Here is an 18,972-nt window from a genome sequence, read left to right as displayed (position 1 = left end):
AAAAAATACATACATATAACTGAATCACTTTGCTGTAACCAGAAACTAATACAACATTGTGAATCAACTATACTATAGTTAAAAAAAATTTTTTTCCAGTGGTCTGTTGGGGTTTTCAATGTATTAGGTGTAATACACAAAACCAGAGGCTTGCAAACTGTTCAAAAGCTTGTCAAAGGGAAACAGATTAGGTGGAAAGCAGATGCTATGCTGTTTTACCATTCTCCTCTGTTTTCAAACTTGGGGAGTACACATGTTGGCTAGAGCTAGATTAGCAATTTTGCAAAAATAAGTAACTGTAAGGAGCCTGGAACTCCTTGTGAAGCCACTGTAACAGCCTTAGACTGCCTATCTTCAGAATTCTCTTACATTAAATCATTATTACTTCATTTTCTGTTCCTAGCAGCCAAATCCCATCCTTAACTCAATGTTTCCTCAACTTCCCTCACCATGGCACACACCGTAAGTGAAAAAATATATTGCGGATGAGGCTGCTTGTCAGGCAAAGGGAGTGCGGCACCAGCTGCCACAGGTCCCATCTAGAAAACAACAGGACAGTAACGATCAGTATTTCAGCATCCTAAAACCCATCAGTTTTAGGAGTTTCTAACCTAATGAATACATGAAAGAAGAAGGAGTGACACAAGATAAAGAGAAAAATTAATTAGAAAGAGACATGGAAATTTGGGGAAGTGCAATATTACAAAGGCAAGAGAGAAGATCTCCAAGAATGAAGAAATAGCAGAGCTTCTAAAAGTAAAGGAAAGACAGAGAAGACCTTTGGAAAACAGATGATCATTGGTATGAGAAATGTTTCAAATAGTGGCAGAAGAAATCTGATGGCAAGGTGTTATATGATACCGGGCAGGTAAAAAGAGATCGAAAACAGCAATAGCAAGTAGGCAAGAAAAGGGGAGAGGTCAGTAGTTCAAAGGGGTAGCAAGGATGAGGAAAGTATTTTCACTGTAAGGAAGTGTTACAGTGGGAGAGTTTAAACAGGAGAGGAAAGAATGAAGATGAAGAAGAGTAGATAAAATTCATGGTATAAAGTCTCAAAGAATCTTCAGAATAAGAAGAGAAAAAGGAAATAACAATAAAAAGTACATTTTAATAAATAGAAGGGAAGCTGGAGGATGTAGGTGGGTAGCTTTGACCTTGGTTGTTTAAGAGCCTGAAGAGAGAATGGAATGGATTAATGAATCTTGAGAATGAAGTAAGTACTGGGGAGTGTGAACGTAACAGGCAGATGAAGGGACTGTTAAGCGGTACTGTGAACTCAGCTTCTGTCAGCTAGCATAAACTTGTATCAAAACCAGCTAGCTCAGTTTTGTGAATTCTTTCACTTGTCAGTCTGGGGTCAGGTACTGAAAAATGGGAGGTGGATATTTCTTCAGTTTGAGACTGGCAAGGTAAATAGTTCAATTTTTCTGATTAAACAAATCTATAGAAGCAAGTGTACAATAAAATCTCACCAATGGTATTAATATTTTCCAGTCTTCATTCTCATGAGTAGTATATGAAACTGTCCATTGGTATATGCCATAATCAAGTAGTACTGGATCCATGCTGACTCTAAGGTTTAAGTGTAGTAACTTAAAAGCTGGATATGTCCTCACTGGTCACCTAGTTCAACTGTATTTAAGAGATGAGGTAACTAAGGTTCAAAGAAGTTAAGGAACTTGTCCAAGGTCACAATGATAGTGGCAAGGACATAGAGGTCTCCTGATTTTCTCTCCAGAGCTCTTTTCACTGTATCACAAATTCTTCTAGAAAGTATATCTGCCAAAGTGAAATATGCTGTTAGTGATGGCCTTCGACTTAGTGCTGCGGTCTAAAAAGGAGACCCTGTAGCACTTCAGGAATTCTTATCTAGTAAGTCAGCTTTGCCTTTCCTTAAAATACCATAGAAGCCAGTAAGCAATTTTGCCTCAGCAGAAGTATATGGTCTGCCTTAAGATTTCTGATACCTTAACCCTGGTCCTGGAAACAACGTAAGACTTGTGAACCAAAAATAGTCTTGGGACCTGTGAATTCTGATTTGAAGTGAGGTGGGACAAAGTGAAATCAAGGGGAATCAGGCCTCTGTGTAAGTGCTAAGAGTAAGTCTCAAGCCAAGGAAAACACTCCAGGTTATACTTCGGTCTTCTTAATAGTCCTAAGGTTGAACCTAGGGAGGATCTTTGTAGTGCTGGCTGAATTAGGAATGGCCTAAAAAGAGATAGGATCTGCAGGAATTTCCAAATGCCTCCAGACAAGGTTTACAGTGAGAGCTAGGAAAGAAAGAAGCAAGGCTGCCAGACAGGTGAACAAAGAAATGAGGAAGAACTGAGGCCATGACCCCTATACCTGTTCTCTGCAAGGTGGCTCAGTTTTACAGGGACCTCAGGATCCTCATTTCCTTCAGAGGCCAAGCACTCATGGCTTCTCTCTAAGCTGTACGGGTTCTTCCATTTGAAGAAGTATGTCGGACAGAGAGACAGAAAGAAGTACAAAGAGTTAGAATGCAAACAAAAAACCTAGAAGGCTAGAAGGATTTTTTTTTTAAGTATCTGTAAATAGTTCTTATTATTAACTTGAGAACTGATTCAGTACACTAGCTCTTATATATCTGAGAGAATGATCTTTGCAGAAAATCTGTTATCTAAAGATCAAAAGGAATCTGAACCAACTGATTCCAATTCAGACCTTTGCCAACAGCCAGTTCAGGTGAAGGGCCTCTGGGATGACCAGAAAGCAGAGTGTAAAATTGCAGAACGATTCTTTCTCTTGGGATGAAAGAAAAAGAAAGAAGTGAGGTACTAAGCTCTGAAACACAATATAAGTGGGAGAAAATAAGGTGTTAAAACTAAGAGAACTAAACATCTTATAGGTTTAAATAAATTAGAGTGATCTTAAACCTGGTGAGGGTAATGTTTATTCTGAGTTTGAGAAGGTATAGAATTTTGGAAGTATTTGACATTACAGTACCTATTAGATACATATGAATGGATCCAGAAATGACAATCACACAGGTGCAAGCATTCATTCACTCAAATAAATATTTTGGAGGGCCTATGATAGGTGCCAGGCATTAAGTACTAGGGATATAATGGTGAGCAAAACACAGTTTCTGAGCTCACAGAACTTTAAGAACAGTGGAAGAGAAAGACATTAATAGAAAAGTATAATTATATACAACACTGCAAACTATGATATAAATACAGCGTGAATTTAAAGTGTGTAACGGGGATCTTGGTAATAGGCTGCCAGCAACAACCAGAGTCTTTCAGAGCAAATAATTAAAAAGCAAAAAACAAAAAACAAAAAACTGCACCAACATCCCCACTGACAAGGAGGGAGAACAGGATCCTCAGATAAAAAGGTAACCACTGTTCTCAGGAGGGTGAAAGGGTTAGCCCCACTCTCAGTGTGAACTCTCAGATTCACATACATGAAAAGCACACTGCCCTTGGAGAAAGTCATGATCACACAGATGAGCAGAATACAGTAAATTGGCAGGATATTGATGTTTTGTATTTTCAATATGATGAGGCAACAGGCCCCGAAGTTTGCTTGGCGGCCCAGAGCTGTGGTCTGTATATGTTTGTCATTCCAACAGACTCTGGCTGTTCAGATGTTTGGCCAAAGGCAGATGAATTTTTCAAAAATCAGAGGCAGCCACCTGTGATTTTAGGTTGCACACTGTATACACACATATAGAGTCAACCGCTAGATCAACCTCTCTCTCTCTCTGCTGTCTCTGCATCAGTTTCTAACACAATAGGATTATTTTCTTTTCCTTTTTGCATTATGGTCTTAGGCACACAATAAAACTTCATCAGCAATGTTTGTTATTCTATAAGCTTAAACTTCACTATATTGCTAATGACAAGAACACAGAATTTTTAACCTGTGTCACATTAGCACCTACTGCATGAAGACTTTAAATACTGAATCACAACAAAATATTCAGAGAAACAGACTTTTATTAGAATGACCAGAATGAAATGCCTAAATTTCTATGGGCAGACTGACAAGACAGCTTATGATAATCAGAGATAATTAGTTGTGCTCCTCTGGGCCTCGAAACTCCTCAGAATGGGGACACTTTGAAAGTCTGGTTACTGATGCAGAGACCTGATGGGACTCTGAGGGCCAGCCTCACTAACCACACATTCTATGACAAGGACTTGGATTCTTTATAAAAAGAATATATACTGAAATCAGATTGCCACAGATGGTACCAAGGGATCTGAAATACCTGGTTAGGTCCCTTTGCCCCCTATTTGTTCAGGTTTATGAACTTACAAAACAGAAGAGATTCCATTCTCAGGGGCAAATGGAACATACAGGAAGTCTAGATGGTAGCCTTGGGCAGCAGCACCATACGGTGAGCCAACTGTGTAGCAGATGCATGAAAACAAGACCAAGTAAACAGTATTCCCTGTTGCCTAGGCCTATAAAATCTGCACTAAGTGACAGATGCATGAAGTGGTGTGGGTGGCTGGGCAATGAGGCAACCAGTGGGAAGGAGTTGGCTGCACCTCCAGGTGTTAAAAACGGCAAGAGTTGCATATTCAATGAGCCAACACTAAGTCAACTTAAGAGTGCCTGTTTTCCATTTCCTTGACTCCCACAGCTGCCCTTTTTCATCTTTAAGCCTGACCCAAAAGTTCATGTATATTCAAATTCTCCTACATAAAATGATAGCAAGGAAAATGGAGTGTACAGACACAGTCTGAATTACATGGCCAGCACCTACCAAATGTGTGTGTAAGTACCAGGGCCAACACTGTTGAATAGCTATGAAGGGGAGATAACTGATTTTTCAAACTGGCAATCTCTAGAAGCTGGGCAATTTCAGAGAAGTTTGCTATAATCCTCTGGGTAGGTCTCACCAGCAAACTATGGTCACTTGTGACTCCTAGTAAATACTTGGTATTATTTATAACAACAAGCCCCTGTTGACAGAAGCAGGTTGAGAAGGGATCGGAAAGCCGCACGTAGCACTTACCATCTTCTGTTTCCTGCCACACGATGCCCTCAAGGTTGACACTTGTCCCAGGTTCACAGGGGCCCAGGCACTCTGGCTCTGTGGCCAGAGCCACATCACATGTGTTGACCCCAACTGATCGGGTACGAACCATGATCTGCTCACAGGGGGATGAGATGTCATTACTGACCACTGGCACCAAAAGGTGCAGTGGCAGCACTGCTGGTGTGGAGACAGGGGACTCCATCTGCAGAGGAAGAGAAAGTTGTAGCTGAGTTGCGAGAACATTTAGAGGAAATATTTTCTCTGCATTTAATCCAGTCCAACATCTTTTCCTGCCAGAGTGCACAGGGCTTTAAATATAAGACTTGGTCCTTACTGTGAAGTTCTAGCTCATGATAACACTACAAATCTAGGGGTTTAGATGAGCACACCCTGGGCTACGAGAAGCTCTATTTCTTATCAACAATCTTCCTCATAAACTGTGCTTGGCCAAAAGTGTATTAAAAAAACCCCAAACCTCATCTTATTTTAAAAGCTCTACTGAAAGAGAATCAGCGCTAGATTTCAACAGCAACAGCACACATAGATTGATGACAAAGGCTCAGCTTCTGAGGCATGTTTTACTGCTACCACTTTGCTTCCCTCCAATCATTCAACAAATAATACATTAATCTGGTATAAAATCCAAGAATACAGGTGGGGATCAAGAGGGGAAGAAATATCCAGACCCCAGGAATGCCATTTCAAGAGGACTAGACCTGGGGGGAGGGTCTAGCTCAGTGGTAGATTCCATGCTTAGCACGCACAAGGTCCTACGTTCAATCCCCGGTACCTCCATTAAAAATAAATAAGCTCAATTACCTTCTCCCTTGCTCCCCTCAAAAAATTAAAATTAAAAAGAAATGTTAAAAAAACAAAAAGCGGACTAAATCTTTAGTTCATCTTCAGGTAGAAGAAATCTACTTAAAAGTTATAGGAGGACTGGGAGTAATCTGATGGGGTTTTTTAACCCACAGAGATTATAACACTGATTGGTTAATGAGACTGGCATTTTGGAGTGTGAATCTAACATTAAATTTATCTGTAAGAAATAGGAGGTACTGTCACTATCTAGAGGCCAATCCATAGCAGTCTGCAGATGAAGTCGATTACGTACACATACACAGGAATAGTCAACCACAAGAACCAGCAATCCACCTCCAAAACTAGAACCTCTCACCAAAAATGCAATTCCTTGGATTCCAAGAAGAAAGCAACACATCTAAAGCTAGAAGAAAAGATGTAATAAAGAGTAATAATCCCTTAACTCTTTAAATCCTAGCATCTATCAGGTTGACAAAGTACCAACACTGAGTTAACAGTGCCCACATCCTAACTAAACAGTGTTTTGCACGTGCAAAAGCCCTCAGTACACACACTGACTGATCTTCCCTAGAGATTAAGTATGAAATCAATCAGAAGACCTAGAAAATGAGAGTCAAGGATTCGGACCCTGTTTCCCTTGTGAAGACTTTTTACTCCAGGTTAAATGTACTCCTTCAACATACCTACATTCAGAGCCAGCACACATGCACCCATAAATCAAGCTGCTGGGCAACTCTGCAACAGAACTCTGGTTCTAGAATAGTTTACTGCATGACCACCACCCTACTATAATCCATCTCCCTTTTCTTAACACGTATATGCACGAACACACACTTTCCTGGCCTCCAATATCACCCTGGAAGCTGAGATCTGGGTATTGGACCCATTCTCTACAGCCAGCTCTGACGTCTTGGATTGGAAGTCAGTGCTATTTGCAGATCATCACTGTCAAGAGTCCACAGAATGCCAAGACACTGATTCTGATTAATTCTGGTCCTTGAAAAGCTGCCAAAACATTATCCTTATCTGTTTGTTATTACATGCATCCACCCTGTACTTCCCTAACTCCACTCTTCTTATAAAATGAAAGTAGAAGCCTGAATGATGAATCTTCTGCATAATGGTAAATGCCAAAAGGTATTTTTGGTTTTTGCACTGTTGAAAATCAGGCATTTATAATTTAACTTGGCAACATTCTTGGGAGGTACTGAAACCTTGAAAGACCCTTTAAAACTACTATGAATATATCTGAAGGTGAAAGCAACACAAAAAAAGTAAACCGGATTTCTTGCTGCTACTGTGTAGTGCTGGATTCTGGCTCTAATCACTAAGCCCTCTCAGGAAAGCTACAAAAAAGCGGTTCATTAACTCTTTGGAAAGAAAGGTTCCTCGACATTTTACCCGTGAGAGATACTAGAAAGGGGCCGTACCTCTATGTCTTGGTTCTTTCTCTTGGAGAACTGAGTTAGAAGCAGCTTGACAGTATGTGCATTTCCTTTGCTTGCAGTTTGTTCCCTTTTTTATATCTTTCTTTTACTAGCAGAGAAATTTTTTTGTCTTCTTTGTTGGACACAGAAATTGGCCTAAACCTTCTAGGTTACTCCTGTGAATTTCCTGATTGCCTCACTTGGGCAAGTCCTACTGCCAACCCAGTTCATTGCTGAGGCAGCAATCCCGAGTACCCAGGGAGGTAAGTCTGCAGGGGGTCCCCTGCACACTCTCTCAGCCATCACAGACAGCTCTTTCTGGAGGTGGTTTCATTTCCTGTTAGGCTTTAGGTTTATTCAGTACTGCTGAGAGGCCAAGGGAAAGATAAGCTACTAACATTCTAGACAAAACCAGGCAACCAGGCTCACAATTCTATACTGACAGATCCAGAAAACAACATCTAAGATATAAATACAAAACACCATTGCGAAATTAAACCTGAAGAGAAGAAACTTAGCTGAACTGATCACTAAGTATAACAATACACGGAAGGAGCTGATTAACGTGTGTGTGCATCAAGCTGCCCTTACTGATCAGAGTTAAGTTACTAAGTAGAGTTCAGGATCTTTGTGTGAGGATGACTTTAATTATCTAGCTAATTAAGTGAGATTTTGGGGGTGGGAAAAAGTGAGGAAATCCACCTACGGATTTGGAACGACTACTCAGTTTCCTTCTACTTTGCAACAGAAATCTAAGGAGAAATCACAGAGCAGCACAATAATGTTTAATTACAGCTCTAGCTCTGCTAATTACTGTTTGGTCACATCTATAATCTACATTAAGCCATAGTGCATAATAAGCAGCTCTGCGATATTCATCTAATAACCTAGGTGGCTTTGTGGGATTTCAAATTCTACTATTCACTGGAACAAACGCAGCTTCATTTATCACTCTCCAAGAGGGTAAAAATTTTAAAAATGACTCATTTTGCCATCTTTACCACATACTTAGGATATAAGAGCAGGGACTGTCAAGAGACTGATGCCAGCAGGGAACATAAGGAATAGAAATATAAAAAGTCAAGGTCATTAAATGTCTTAACAACTATGACAACAATAAAAGCTGGGCCAATTCTCATATTCAAAAATGCTAAGAAGTGCCACCATGGACCATGGGGCTCGCTGAAATGGGAAGGCCAACAACAAAACAAAAACCTGTAAACAGACATAGAGGTTACAGATGGAAATCTCTTAAGTTTCCCAGCACTTCATGTCCTTTATCTTTTAATAATACTTCTTTTAAGTAAACCTTTAGATGTTAGTCTACTAGCACCTATTAAGGGATCTGAGTGCTGATAGGCAGGTGACACAGAAATGAGGACTGGAGAGAATAAAGGCCAGAGCCACTAATTTCCCCCAAGAAGTAATTATACACTGAGTTCAGCTGCTTCTCACATTTGAGAGGCACTAATAGAGGAAAAATGTCAAGGTTGCAACATAATTTTAGGGGTAGAAAATGCAGTGAAAAAATATTTGGAACAGACTCTCCTCTTCACAAATATGAGTCTGACATTTTTACCTTCACAGTCAAAAGGCTGAAAGGAAGCTGGTTCTACTGATAACTGCAATAACTCTAAGAAACTCCCTTTTATCCAAGATTATTGGGGAAAATGGTTAGATGAATGCTCAGATTTATCAGAAAAGATTGTGCAGAAAGTAGAATGGCATCAAATATACTAAACACTGTAATTAATAAGATGTTCTTTTTTGTCAATAACTTCATAGGTCCTTCAAGATTACAGTGACTCGGCATTAGCAATACTAACAGTAATATACATTCTTGATCCATGGACAAACATATAAGTCCTCCTCCAGCCGATGTATTATATTAAACTTGATTTGCTCAGAAACTTTTTATTGTGAGTTACTTAAAAAAAAAAAAAAGAGCAGGTAATTTATCTCTCAAATTAAAACAGGGGGGAAAGTACTCAGTTATTTGAACTGCCTTCTGTTGATTGGCATTTTGAGACAAAATAAGTTTACTGTATTTTAAAAAAATTAGCAATTATTTTTGCTCATTCTGAAATCAGTAATTCTCTATTGTGAGAGGCTGATGGATGGAAATCAGAATAACTGAAGATGGAGGCAGAAATCCAAATTCTTCCTCTCCACAAAGCTGTTGTCAGAATGCAGCAGAATATTCCAAGTACATCCCAAAACAGCTTAACATCTAACTATTAGTGAAGGAGGTAATCAGCCCCTTTTCAAAAACTAAGTACCTCTCTAAGTGCCTGTCCAAGAAGAAGGAAGGAAGGAAGGAGGGAGGGAGGAAGGAAGGAGGGAAGGAGGAGGGAGGCGAGAGGAGGGGAAGAGAAAAGAGGCCTGCTGCTTTGCTGAGTTTCCAGATTTCACTTGGGCTGCTTTGAAAAAGAAATTGATTGTTACTCTGATTAATTTCCAAGACATTTTGTAGCAGAAGGCCAAGAGGAAAAAGAGACAAGGAAAGACACAGCAGTTGGCACCATAGTCAAACATCAAACAGTTCTTAAAAGCTACGTATTCCATTATTCACAGAAGACTTACTTTAGCACTCAACTTTAACCAATCAGCACCTGGTCAAGGTCAGCAGTGAAGGCTGTTCCAGTGTATACTAGAAAATGCAAGTGCAGTGAACATATAACCTACAGATTAGCCAGAGGGAGTTCTCCTGCAATGATCCCTATACTATCTCAGGCTGAGACTCTAAAGACCTCTTGTGGTAAAGAAAAGGAGATAGCAGATCAAATGATTCTAATATTTACGCCTGTCTAAAACTCCCAATGTGTGGGACTGAATGAATTATGCTTGAAACTGAACAAAGGAAAAAAAAATCTCATAAATGAAATCAATGCACAACCCAAATCACATCGCAGTGTCTATTACTGTAGCAAAGGTTTTTACTGAATGAAGTATCTCTTGCTCTTCTAAGTCTTCTCACTACACTCTCCTGCCTGCTTGAAATTTACATTTTCCTCCAGGAATGCTGTTAACTTTGTAGCTGATGAATGTTGAAATAGACCTAATACTACCTCTGAAACTGACTACATTTTTTTTTCCCACGAAAGGTTGATGATCCATCCTCCTATTGCTGTATTGTTCCAAGGAAAGCACTAAAATTAGCTTCTCAAGAATAAAGAATTTGAGAAAAATTCATTCTTTGGCTGCAACTACTTCCTCTCCTGAACACACTTCTTACTTTCTTTCATATACTCATTTCCTAAAAAGTCAGGGCTGGAGCATGTCTTCTCTACACCATTATGTAAAGTAAATACAACAGAAAGCTAAAGCCTTTCTCCAAATCATTCAGAATCACAGATGGTGGAAGAAAAGAATCAACTTCTCTATGCTATAACATGGATGGACAAACTCTGCTAAAGAACCTAATCACCATTCCTATTGACAGTCCTATGAGGAAACATGAGAATTTTAATTGAGACATCACAAACCACATCTTGCTCTGTAGTAGCTTGGACAGGGAAAATGGGAATGATTTTCCCTGCTTTAAGCCAGCTGTTCTTAAACTTTCTGGTCTTGGGAAACCTTCACAGTTTTAAAAACTGAGAACCTTATAGAGCTTTTATTTATGTATTGATGTATATCCATTGATATTTACTGTGTTAGAAATTAAAATTGAAAGCTTTTAGTATGTACTAATTAATTTATTCAAAACAACCAATAATTCTGAAATGACAAAATTAGAGAACAGACTAGTAGTGGCCAGGGTAAGGGTTGGTGGGAGGAGGAAAGGAGGTGGGTATAGTTAGGAAGCTACACAGGGATCCTAGCAGTGATTGAATTGCATCTTGACTATGTGGTAGACACCCAACCGAGACATGTGATAACACTGCACAGAACTAAACACACACACATTGGGGGAAGGTGTAGCTCAGTGGTAGTGTGCGTGCTTAGCATGCATGAGGTCCTAAGTTCAATCCCCAGTACCTCCATTAAAATAAATCAATAAACCTAATTACCTTCCCCCACCAAAAAAAAAAAAAAAAAAAATCCTAAACCTAAATACACCCACCCACCCACACACACACACACACACACACACACACAAGGACAACTAAAATGGTGAAAATCTGAACAAGACAGGTGGACTGCATTAATGTCGACTACTATTGTCTCAAAATAAGAAGATTAATAAAAAAAACTGAGAACCCCCAAAGAACTTTCATTTATGTGGAATATATCTATTGATATCTATCATACTAGCATTTAAAAAGAAAAAATTTAATATGCATTAACTTGTTCAAAATAGCATTTCAAAACCTGTTATGTATTAACATATATATATATAACATTTTAAATTAAAATAGCTACAATATTTCAAAAGAAAGGGAAAAAACAGTGGCACTAATTTACATTTTGCACATCTCTTCAATGTCTGGTTTAACAGAAGACTGCTAGAGTCTCATGTCTACTTTGCTATTTTCTAAAAAAATTTTATTGAAGTACAGTAGATTTATAATGCGTTAGTTTCTGCAGTACAGCAAAGTGATTCAGTTATACATAGATTTTGTTTTTCATGTCTACTGCATTCAATCTGTTGGTGAACTGTTTTGGTTGAAGTATATAAAGGAAACTGATCTCACAGAGATATATATCTCCTTTACAGATAAGTGCGGATATTGTTCTCTGATATGATACTAAAACTTAACAAGTGATAGTTCTTAAAGATTAGTGGCAATGTGGAATCTGAAACTGTATCAATAAACTTTTTGTACTCTTAGATTACAATCCTTGGTCTAGCTTGCACTTGGAATGTTTCTTTACGTGCATGATTTTCTTTTAAATATCATGCATTAGTCATTTGGAAAATACTGGTTCACTGAGTTATACAGCTCTTTCAAATACTGACATATTCCATTAATATCAAAAAGTCTTACTTGTTAACATTATCTCTGAGCTCATTAAAAAACTCTTTAAATACTGGTAAGCTGTCAAACTCATGGGGGTGAGGGGCAGGTACAAATTTTCCAAAATTATACTGTTAGCTTGAAAGCTCAAATTTATCATTAACAGCAAATAATTATTAGTTTTTTTCCTAGGCTCATTTCATTAATTTAAGAAAATGTCGGCCAAACACCCAAGTTGTTTTGGGTCAGTAGTTTTCTCAAGTTAAAATGGCATTCCACGAAGAAACTGGCTAGTTCAGCTCGCAACTCAATTGCACAAATGTTGTTGCTAGAGACAAGCAGTTGTACTTTGGCATGCGGCAGAAGTGCTTCATGGGTACTTCCCATTTTGCCACATAGAACATAAATGATGTACTCAAAGGTGGAGATTTGATAAATTAATCATTGTTACTGCTTTAGTAATGATATTTTAAAGTGCAACTGGCTTTATAAAAATGTTTACCTTTAACTGTGAGGGCATAGCAGTGAACAATGTAATGACTACTAGTACTATTTGGTGTCACTGATTTGATTTGTGCCAAGATGTCAGCCACTTTATCTACCACTGCTTTTGCACCTTTGGTGCAAATGTCAACAGAGTGAAAAAAGGCAAATAATGCCTTAGCATTATTATGAAAACAGTTTTGACCTAGCAGGACCTCTGCAAAGGTCTCAAAGATACTTAGGTGTCTGCATGCTATATTTTGAGAATTAATTAAGTTTCATGTTGTCAGATGGGGTAAACGATCAGCTTCTCCAGAAGCATATGCCACCTGATTGCTCAACAAAACTGGGATTCTGTGGCAAAGAAGTTGAGAGAGACTGCCTGTTCAGTAGGCAAACAAGTGTGTCTGCCACAACCTGGCAATTTGGAAAGAGGGTGAAGGAAAAAGAGACACGAAGGCAGGGAAAATTATTAGGAAGAGTGGAGTAGGATAGACCACTTCTAAGATCCACAGACTAATGATTTTATAAGCAGGGGACATTCACAACTGAGGTATTAAGAAATTTCAGCAACTGAGTAATAAGTGAGTATTTTTAAAACCTGGGAGAATAAAGGGCTCAGTTAATTGTTTATAAAATGGACAAACAAATGCTGGTCATTAACAAGTGATAAAACGGACCCTCTCCCTTGCAAGGGGCGGGGGAATCAACTGCTCCATTGAGTATCTGTTTTCAAATTGTCAAGGATAAGATTTCTCTGAAATTGTAATCTAGTAGTTCAGAAATTAAACATGCCTTATCTAAAAGAAATTTTTAAATGGGTCCTTAATTAACCAGAAGCCATCATTTCCTACAGAATTCTTCCCTGTCTTTGTATTTAAGCTAAAGGTATAGAGATAAAACCTCAAAGTGGTCTGAAGGGTGTTGTACACTATGGGTTAACTCCTGATTATGGACACCTTAGCACGGTTAACCAAGTGGGAAATGGCCATCTGCTTAGGTAGGCTTCAATGCCCAGGTGTCTCCTAGGAAACTTTGTGTTCTATAAGGTCACACAATAGCCACTGATTTTGTTTAACTTCCACATAAGACTTGTGGATTTGACAGGAAACAGTGGGTAATTCCAATGAGAGATAATTCTATCTAAAGAAAGTACCTTAAGCAACAAAGCTATTTGAGTTCCTAGAGATCATGTTTACACTGTAGCATTTAATTTTATATCACATATATTTTCCTAAAAGAATATGCACAGACAAAATCATAGCATTATAGTGTGGAAGAGCCTTAAAAAAATCATCTAACTAACCTCACCACTCAAGGATGAAATCTCTTCTATAACAGGTAGTCATAAAACACCTATCTGAACTTTATCAGGTGGGGACCACTTGTGGTGAGAAAATAACTCTTACTCTACTGGGTAGCTTAAAAGATTAAATTCTTTAACATATGTCAAGTGCCTAGCAATGTGTCTAAAGTATTCTGGCAATCTCAAATGATAGCCAATATTAGTTACTCTAAGAGTGGTCACACTTGAAAGCTCATACTGAATTTCACATGTATTAAAACTCCCTAGATCTTTCCTACTCAAACTCTGCAAACATTCTCTTCCATCTCCTACCACCCCTGCAGTTTCCTTTCCCAGAATTAGCCAACACAATGCCTACATATTTGCTTGCTTATATGTACCGGCTGTCCTGTACCTTATTTGTTTATGTAATAAAAAATGTAGGTAACTGTTTTAAACTTTAAATGCTCATCTTCTTCAAAGACAGACTGGTTTAAAACATCAAGGGTTCCTGTATTTCATATGGTCACTGTAGCAATTAACTGAATATAAAGTGTTTAGTGTATGGTGCCCAAGGTACAGAAGAAGTTCAGTAAATAACAGCTAATAACAATAATGATAGTGATTGACAGAATTAAATTACAGACATTGGCATTATTACTATCTTTCAGTCTCTTATGACATTGCCAATCGCTAGTCAGACATTCAGTACTTGACTTAACATCTGTAGTGGTTCATTCCAGTATAGTTTTGATTTCATTATGTTTTCCCTCCTTCTTCTGATAGAGGAATTTCTCTTTCCTGTGGGAAATCCATTTCTCCCAACTTCATTCCACTACAGGAGTGTGCCCAATTCCACCCAGACTACATGGAATAGGTTCTCCACAAGCTAGAGAGATTCTTTCTTCCCCTGGTCACTTAAGCTGGAAGGACTAATTAAATCTGGAGCTTCCAGTAGCTATTTCTCCTAACATACGATGAAGGCTTGTCTAAGAACAAAGCCAATTCAGGGAGAAGTAGGATAGGGAGATAAGCAAAGACAGAATCCCAATGACATTATTTGAGCCCCTGACTGAAACTATCAAACTCCATTGATGGGAACCTACAAACTCCTTGTTTGCTTAAACTAGCTTGAGCCAGGTTTCTAACATAACTGAGAAAGTCCTGACCACTATATATCGCCCACAAATTTATATGCATATTTTGTATTTAGCCAAAGAAGTTATCATACAAATGCTAAACAAGACTTGATGAAAGGCAGAGTCTTACGGTATACCACCTCCATCCCAGCTGACAAACATCTAGTAATCAATACTCTAAATATAGCTCCTCAGCCAACTACAAAGACACCTAACTATATCACCATCCAGGCCATATTTCATTGATATGTCATCAAAAATATCATGAAAGGCTTTTTCAGATATCTCAAAGAAAGCAAGGCACTCCAATCTACCCACCCAACAACTCTATTGGGAAAAGAGAAAGAAAGTTTAGAGTGCCTCGCTTTAGAACTTAATTTGGTTTCTAATAAGCATTGTTTTTTCTGGATTCCTTTCTTCATTCAGAAATAATAAATACTTACTATGGTCTAAGCACTGCATATGGCATTTGATGAATCTTAATATGATCCCTGTCCCTAGGTCAGGCTCGGTAAACAAATGTGAACAAGTAATTAAAGCAATGTCATAAAGGATGCAAAAGAGGTAAGTACAAAGGGGGCAAAGTCACTTATGTCCATCTGGGAGAGAGACAGGTGACACTTCAGCTGAGTCTTCAGAATAAGTTCAACATAAAGGAAAGGAAAATTAGGTTATTTTAGTCAGATGCAGTACCAAATACTAAAGGCCTGAGAGGGGACCACAATAGCTTGGCATGGAGGGGATGGGAGTGGTGGAAGATTACATGTCATAGTAAAGAAGGTCACTGTGGAGTTTTAAGCAGGAAAGTGGTATGATCCAATAAGCTTTAAAATTTTTTACCTTGGCTTTGAGAGAGATTCATCAGAAGGAAAGGACACCAAGCAGAAATCCACTACAATAGTCTAAGTAAGATATGATGATGGCTTGAGCCAAAGCAGCAGTAGTTGTTATGGAAAGAAAGGAATGAGTTACAAATGGAATCAAAGGGACTTGGTGACTGGCTTAATATCAGAGAGGTAGAAAAATCTGACCTGACTTCAAGGTTTCTGGTGCCATTATCTCAGGACAGGAGATAGAAGGAAAAAGCAACAATAACAAACTGTTGGTGGGACAGAATCAGAAAACAAGTTCAACTTTGGACATGAGTTTTAAACAGGTAGCTGGGTATACAGAGCTGGAACTCAGGAGAAAGGTCAGGGCATGGGCTTGCCTGGGTGAGACAGCCCAGGGACAGAGGACAGAGAGAGAAAAAAAGAAAGCTGAGGAGAGAAAGTAAGGATTATCAACATTTAAAGGCTTACATCCTAGAAGAAAAGACCACAAAACAGCTTAAAATGGTAACAACCATAACAATAAAAGCAAACTTCAATTACTGCTTACCGTGTGTGTGTACCAAGCACTTTTCAAAGCATTTTACGTGTATTCCTCAAAACCACCCTCTGTGGTAATTAACATAATATCTCCTTTTAAAGATGAAACACTAAGGCCACATAGGTTAGGTAGCTCGGCCAAGGTTACACAGCTACTAAGCCATAAGAATGGGATTTAAACTGAAGCCATCTGGCTCTAGAACGCATGTGATAATAAAGAACTGAGAACCAATCTGAACAGTATCACAAGAAGTCAAGGGGAAATGGGGTTTCATGAAGAAAACAGACTGGTGTTATTTAAGATGAACTTGCAGAAAAGGGTAAGGCACAGAAGCTAAACTGCACTGGGTGAAGGAAAGCACGACGAGGTGATGGGAAGATAATTAGAAGCTACTGTATGTCTACCATGTGCTGGGAGTCCTACATGTTATCTCAGTAAATCTCCTAACACCCCTGTGAAGTAGATGACATCGCTGTTCTACAGAAAATAAACACAGCCCCAGAAAGGTTAACTGATTTGTCCATAATGACCCAGTCATTAAGTGGTGAAGTCAGGATTTGAACCAAGGTATGTCCGGCTCTAAAACTTAAGCTCTTTTCATTACACCACGCTGTGCCAAAGGAGCTTAGGCATGACCAGGGAGAAGAGTGCCAGTACTTCAGAAACTATTTGCTCAACATTTTGTTTCAGGATTTTGTTGAAGATCAATGTTAAGTTTAATTGTCTACAATTTTGAAAATTTGGACATTTGCCATCTGCAGCCTTCTGGTTCTCTCCATTTACCAGGATTCCCTAGACAACAAGATCACTGACTACGTGTGCAAACTCTTTTAATATTTTCCATTGTGATTAATGTAGTTTTACACACTTGAACTTTAAAAACTTGAGGTGGTTTGACAAACAGGAAAGAGGATACTTGCCACTGAACAGTCCTTAGGTAAAGCAAACTCATCTTTTATAAAAAAGAACAAAAGTTGTTCAAGAATTTTTAAATCTACTTTTTAGATCTAGATTTGCACATTAGTAATGATAAATCCTAAGTTTCATATATTGATTCTTGCTTAAAGTTCCATTATAACATGGTTCTGATTCTTCAGTATAAACATCCTTTGAAGTGGAACTGAAAATACCTATCGACAGAATTAAGCCTTGCTAAACTATATTTTACTCTTCAACAACAATTCCTTAGCTTAGCTCTTCTAATATAAATCAACAAAAAGGAAAATACCAACTAACAACACTGAAAATGTTAGGTAGTTTAGATAGAAATCAGTACCGGGCAGGGGGAGAGGACGGGGAAAGGAATAATCCAGAACACAAGGAACCTGAGCTGTCAATCAGTCAATCAATCAATCACGAAACCAGGATATAAAAAAAACAGGAAAAAACGAGGGAGCGGCGCCATTTTTCCTCTCTTGGATTGGCTGGCTCCCAATTCTCAGTAGTATACTATCTTTTACTCTTACTTCACTACTAAAAATCTTGCTTATATCACGCTGTCTCTCATCAAAAATCTTTTTTTCAGGTGACTAAGAAATGAGGTAATTCTTATTTCCCTTTTCCCAGTAACAAAAGAAATTTAGAATTTGTAGAACATACTTAACATACAGGGCTTACAAAATCCTACAGAAGTTGAAAGGGGCAACTTATCTTTCAAAAGACAGAAAAGTTAAGTTTCTTAAATATTGTAACTTAGAAAGATGTCAAAGCACTTATAACACTCACAAATCCATTCAACAGAGTAATAATAAGAAGGAGAACCACACAACTCTATAAGGCTCAGAAAATGATATCCTGTATTTATAGAGTCAATACAAAGTTTGTATCCTTGCTTGCAAAACTTCATTTTAGATTAGGAGACGAACTGATAAACAAATAATCACAACAGAGAGAACAAAGGGTGCAAGTACCCTGCTCAGGGAGCAACTGCCAGGGAGAATAGGGAAGGCTTCATAGTGCAGTGGACCTAAAGGATAAGTAAGAGTTTCCCAAGAAAAGAATAAGAAAGCATACTTCAAACAGAAGGAATAGCTTGTGCACTGGCATGAACAAACAAAACAGTATATTCAAAGAACCGCAGGTTGGTTGGAATAGAGAGTACAGGGACAGTAAAATTTGGACTTAACTTGCAAGTATTAAGAAACTTCTGCAGAATTAAAGCAAAGGAGTAATGTTATCAGATTTGCATATTTAAAAGTAAAACTAATAGAAGAGGGTAGACTAAAAGAAATTTAAAAAGAGGGCTCCTAGCTAGCTGCCTGTTGCAATAAACCCAGTAAGAAAGAAGCAAGGGAAGGGCTCAAGAGACATTCAGGACATATAAGCAACCTTACTTCATGAAGTTTCAGACATGTAGGTAACCAATCAGTAAAGCAGTCAGGTATGATTAGAATTTCTGATTCAGACGGCTGGGAGATGATTTATTCCACAAATGTTTACTAAGTACCAAATCCATGCCAAGCACAATTCTAGGTGCTGAGGATATGTGATGGAAAAAAGACCAAAATCCCAGTCTCTGGAGCTTAAG

The 18,972-nt window shown here is 38.4% G+C and overlaps 1 protein-coding gene across 3 annotated transcripts in view; it reads right to left on the bottom strand.

Annotated features, from left to right (window-relative positions):
* Positions 1–18,972, bottom strand: part of ZNF609 (zinc finger protein 609) — a 184,704-nt gene that overhangs the window by 48,983 nt on the left and 116,749 nt on the right. For all 3 annotated transcript variants that reach the window (XM_064485461.1, XM_031452834.2, XM_031452835.2), the window contains one exon: positions 4,994–5,219. In XM_064485461.1, the coding sequence (XP_064341531.1) occupies positions 4,994–5,219 (226 nt within the window). The remainder of the gene's footprint in view (positions 1–4,993; positions 5,220–18,972) is intronic.

Source organism: Camelus dromedarius, chromosome 5 (assembly GCF_036321535.1).
Source record: "Camelus dromedarius isolate mCamDro1 chromosome 5, mCamDro1.pat, whole genome shotgun sequence".
NCBI classification, from domain to species: domain Eukaryota; kingdom Metazoa; phylum Chordata; class Mammalia; order Artiodactyla; family Camelidae; genus Camelus; species Camelus dromedarius.
Note: the sequence above shows the minus strand (reverse complement) of the source record. Positions and strands in the feature narration are given on the sequence as shown.